General features: G+C 37.7%; 1 protein-coding gene across 1 annotated transcript; it reads left to right on the top strand.

The window, feature by feature from the left end:
- The first annotated feature begins 235 nt into the window (after positions 1-235).
- Positions 236-2,071, top strand: LOC124892866 (probable LRR receptor-like serine/threonine-protein kinase At3g47570). The gene is made up of 4 exons (XM_047404046.1): positions 236-649; positions 709-907; positions 958-975; positions 1,392-2,071. Exons 1-4 carry the CDS (start codon positions 236-238, stop codon positions 2,069-2,071), a joined length of 1,311 nt encoding a protein of 436 aa, XP_047260002.1.
- Positions 2,072-2,195: the final 124 nt, after the last annotated feature.

Below are 2,195 nucleotides of genomic sequence, written 5' to 3'. Positions count from 1 at the left end.
TTCTCTCTTGCTTGATGAAGGGAATATTGTGTCAAATCTGAAGTATCTAAGTATATCTAAGAACCAAATTTCTGGTTGCATTCCTTCCAACATATGCCAACTCAGAGAGCTCAAGGGGTTGTCCATATCATACAACAAGATAACTGGAGATATACCTAGAAATATTGGTTGTTTATCCAAACTCGAGGATTTTTATCTTGGCGAAAATTCAATAACAGGGACTATTCCCACATCAATGGGCAATATTTCCACTCATCAAAATCTTTTTTGTGGAAAAAATCGGTTAGTGGAGCGAAATCCTCCGGAATTAGAGAAGCTATCAAATTTGAGGCAGTTATATTTTGCCCAGAATGATAATCTTATTGGTCAAATTCCAGAAGCTATTTTCAACATATCTTCTTTGGAAATCATTGCTTTCAATTTGAACAACCTTACAGGAAGAATTCCAGCCACGACAGGTCTTCATCTTCCAAACCTTAAAGAAGTTAACTTGGGAGTCAATCAGCTTGAAGGGGAAATTCCATTGTTCATAACAAATGCTTCAAAGCTTGAGATACTGATGCTAAATAATAACTTTCTCACTGGAACTGTTCCTGCTAATTTGGGAAATCTTTGTGAGCTGCAATCACTGTTCCTACATACTAATCAAGTTACCAATGAACCAAGAGAGCATGAGTTGCGATTCTTCTATTCTTTGACGGACTGTAGGATGCGATTCTTGATGACAACCCATTTAATGGCGTTCTTCCCAATTCTATTGGGAATCTTTCATCTACTATTGAAAACTTCTACATATCAGATGCACTCATCAATGGCCTCATCCCCCCAGGTATAGGCAACACGAGCAGTCTAACAGAACTAAATTTTGGAGGAAACAACTTGGCGGGAAGTATTCATTCTGAAATTGGTAAGCTTAAATAACTCCAGGGACTGTTTCTAACTTACAATAAATTGCAGGGACACATTACAGAGGCGGTATGCCATTTATCTAATTTGGTTTAATTGACTTTAGCTGGTAATAACCTCACTGGAGAGATCCCAGAATTTATAGGAAATCGAAGCATGCTACAACTTCTTCCTTTGTTTTCTAACATATTGTCTTCAGAGCTTCCCTTAAGCATTTGGAAGATGAGTGGTCTTCCCTATCTGGACATGTCACAAAATTGTATAGAGGGAGAATTTCCATCGGATATTGGAGAACTAAAGGCCATTATAAAACTAGATTTTTCAAGTAACCACTTTTCGGGCAAGTTACCAAGCAAACTGGGGGAACTCCAGAAATTTCAGTATCTTGACCTATCAAACAATTCATTTTTTGGCCAATTTCCACTATCCTTTTGCCAAATTGATAAGCTTGGAATTCTTGGATTTGTCGTTAAATGCTTTGTCAGGTACTATTCCCAAGTCAATGGGAAGACTCTCATACCTTAAAAGCATTAATGTTTCATTTAATGATTTAGAAGGTGAAATACCTAGTGGTGGTGTGTTTGTGAATTCCACTGTGCAATCATTTCTTGGAAACAAAGGTCTATGTGGAGTGCACATATTGGAGGTTCCTGCTTGCACTAATCCTGGACTACAATCAAAGTTTAAGGAGCTAGTGCTAAAGGTTGTTATTCCAGTGGTTATTTCATTCTTTCGGATATTCTTGTTGGTTTCAATTTGGATATTCAAACGGCAGAAGAAAGGAAAGTCTAAAGATGTGGAAAAGGTACCAGATATCAGGACTCATCAATTAGTTTCTTATCACGAGACTCAGAGAGCAACAAATTATTTTGATGAGTCAAATTTAATTGGTGTTGGAAGTTCTGGTTCTCTGTACAAAGGCACATTATCTAGTGGAATTGTGGTAGCCATAATGATTCTGGATTTGGAATATGAGGAGGTATGCAAGAGGTTTGATAGTGAATGTGAAGTGATGACAACTGTTAGGCATAGAAATCTTGTGCCCGTGATCACAACTTGTTCTAGTGACTATATAAAAGCCTTTCTTCTGCAATATATGTCTAACGGGAGCCTTGAATATTGGTTGTACAGAGAAGACTGCCAATTGAACTTCTTCGAAGAGTAACTGTAATGCTTGATGCGGCTATGGGAATTGAATATCTACATCATGGTCGTATCACTCCAATAGTTCATTGTGACCTAAAGCCAGCCAACATTCATTTGGATGAAGATATTGTCACGACCCAAAC

This window comes from Capsicum annuum, unplaced genomic scaffold (assembly GCF_002878395.1).
Source record: "Capsicum annuum cultivar UCD-10X-F1 unplaced genomic scaffold, UCD10Xv1.1 ctg51390, whole genome shotgun sequence".
In the NCBI taxonomy this organism is placed as follows: Eukaryota; Viridiplantae; Streptophyta; class Magnoliopsida; order Solanales; family Solanaceae; genus Capsicum; species Capsicum annuum.
The sequence above is the reverse complement of the archived record's forward strand: the minus strand, read 5'-3'. Positions and strand labels throughout refer to the sequence as shown.

What these genes read in the sequence shown, in the direction of transcription:
- LOC124892866 (XM_047404046.1), top strand. Translation starts at nt 236, where the DNA reads ATGGGCAATATTTCCACTCATCAAAATCTTTTTTGTGGAAAAAATCGG. An exon ending in TGTTCCTACATACTAATCAA is followed by an intron (nt 650 to 708) that starts GTTACCAATGAA and finishes GACGGACTGTAG; the next exon opens with GATGCGATTCTTGATGACAA.